This window comes from Atta cephalotes (genome assembly GCF_000143395.1).
Source record: "Atta cephalotes unplaced genomic scaffold scaffold00027, whole genome shotgun sequence".
Classification (NCBI taxonomy): domain Eukaryota; kingdom Metazoa; phylum Arthropoda; class Insecta; order Hymenoptera; family Formicidae; genus Atta; species Atta cephalotes.
In genome coordinates, this window is record NW_012130091.1 from 2,327,182 (window position 1) to 2,329,522 (window position 2,341).

Genomic DNA, 2,341 nt, shown 5'->3' on the forward strand with positions numbered 1-2,341 from the left:
TTGGTTAAACTATTTAGTAATAGTTACCAAATTTTTTGATTTTATATGTGTATATATATGTATATTACTCGAACATATAAGTGAAACTGTTTCACCAAAGTGTTTAGTAATTATCATCTAGGTTAGATTATATTGTAATTATTTTTAAGTTCTTCAGTATTTCCTTGTCTACAATCTTGCTTTAAAAGGTCATAAGCTGTAAGTAACAATATACAAAACTTATGCTTTTAGAGCGTAAGAATTGAGTTTTGCTTAATTCGCTTAAGCCTAACGGTTAAAGCTGAAAGACTGGGCAAAAATAGTTTAAAAACAGAAATTGTCACTTAATCTTTTTCGACTTATGACTTAAGATCTCTTAAAGCAAGGTGGACCGAGACTATGTTTAAATGCGTTATGCGTTATAATATTTAATACTTTAATTTTTTTTTTAAATATGTATGACAAATCGCATAGCGATGCTTATGAAAGTCTTTTTTTCCTATTTTTTTCTACCTCTCTTAAGATAGTGTTACATTTAGGTTACGTTTAGGAATTTATTTTTATTTTAGTAACAATTATCAATATATTTCAAATATTTCAAATTAATATCATCATTTATTACTTGTTTATATAAAAATTATTTGGATTACGCGCGACGACGTCAAGGAAATATAAAAAAGAAAATCTCAAATTATTCCTTTCCAGATTTTTTTACTTACCATAATGAAAACTTCGGCTAGTGGCTGATACTCGATGTTATCACTGATGAATTGTACACATCCACGCCATGTATATAATTCCGGATACGGCAACGTACTTCGTCTGATACTTGTAGATACAAATTTCTACGGAAAGTAGAAAAAGATTTATTCTAATAGCGTTTCTCGTCGCGGCGTATATTTTTGCAGTCCTCTTTTATATTATTAAGTATTCTTATCATGTTAATGATTTAAATTACGACAAAATAACAAAAAATTTTCTTGTATTTTAATGATAATTGATTACGATTAGTGTACATATTTTATTTCTGATCCTTTAATTTTTGTAAAAATTAGTTTTACCTTTGTATAAAAATCCAAATGTAAAAAAAGTAAAAAAAATAGAAATAAATATAAAAATCCATAAAGTTTGTCTATATTTTTTAATCCTCAGAATAATAATCCTTATTATATTTTTAAGAATATTTTAAATCAAATTGTCGTGCGAAATCTTGAATTAAATATTATCAAGAAAAAAAATTCCATTGCTCTCAATCTCTATATCGTCTGTAATAATTTATATATATATATATATCCTAATCCTTAATGTATATTATATATTTGGTACAATATATATACTAATATATATACAAATTTCTTAATCACTTCTTATTCTCACAGATTACAAGAATTATATTATACATTAAATTTTACTATAAATGTCGATACGAATTATTAATCTAAAGAAGCCTTAATGACATTTTGAACAATTTTTTTTTAATGTTATATGATTTTATATTTTAACTATGCAATAGCCTAATCAGCTGATCTTATGATCAGCTGATATTACAAACAGCTGACTTTGCAATCAGCTGATTTTACGTTTCACTACGCATATTTGTAATAATCTACATTCGTAAATTGCAAATATAAAAAGTTAAATTCTATTACAAAATTTTATGAATATAAATATAAAATACGCTACTTTTACAAGCCTTTGATGAATATATCTTTTTTTCTTTAACCGATTTATTAGACTTCCATAATGATTTGAAAAAAGAAGACAAAATAATTTTGTTGAAATGTAAGATTTTCGTGTAGTACTTAATTAGGACAAAAAACAAGGGATTCTTTCTTTTTCTTTATACTGATATTTATTATACTAATTTACAGCAAGAATGCGTGATTATCAATCAAGGATCTTTTTCGAAATCGAAAGATTTTACCCACTTGTACACGACATTCATTTTCGCAGGCTAACAACAACGGTCGGCGATTCACATACTTCGCATAGAACTGCCGTCGAAAATTTTCCGCGTACCACAGTAGTAGTCGCTCCTTGTCACTGACACAACGATAGGTATTCGGAAGTGATCGTACGTAGAGGTTTTCCGTCATTATGGAGACATCCGGCCAACACAACTTGATCAGGCACAATTCGCGTTGCACTTGCTGCAGGATCTCTTCGACAGTACTAGTGGATTTTTCTATGTCGTGCTCGTTCTCTGAACGTTTATCCGGCGACGGATGTAGATCGTCGAAATCGAATTGCTTCTCAGTCGCGAGATTTGTCATGATGTCATTCATTGCCACGGCAATCTAATTATCCGATGTGAACTGCAAAAACATGCGTTTAAGCCGATTGACCGCGAATGTTTATTAGC

General features: G+C 28.8%; 1 protein-coding gene across 1 annotated transcript; it reads right to left on the bottom strand.

Moving 5' to 3' along the window:
* Window positions 1-122: 122 nt before the first annotated feature.
* LOC105620589 (coiled-coil domain-containing protein lobo homolog) lies at window positions 123-2,252 on the bottom strand. The gene is made up of 3 exons (XM_012202079.1): window positions 1,908-2,252; window positions 695-824; window positions 123-196 (listed from the first exon to the last, which is right to left on the bottom strand). Exons 1-3 carry the CDS (start codon window positions 2,250-2,252, stop codon window positions 123-125), a joined length of 549 nt encoding a protein of 182 aa, XP_012057469.1.
* Between the last annotated feature and the right edge of the window lie 89 nt (window positions 2,253-2,341).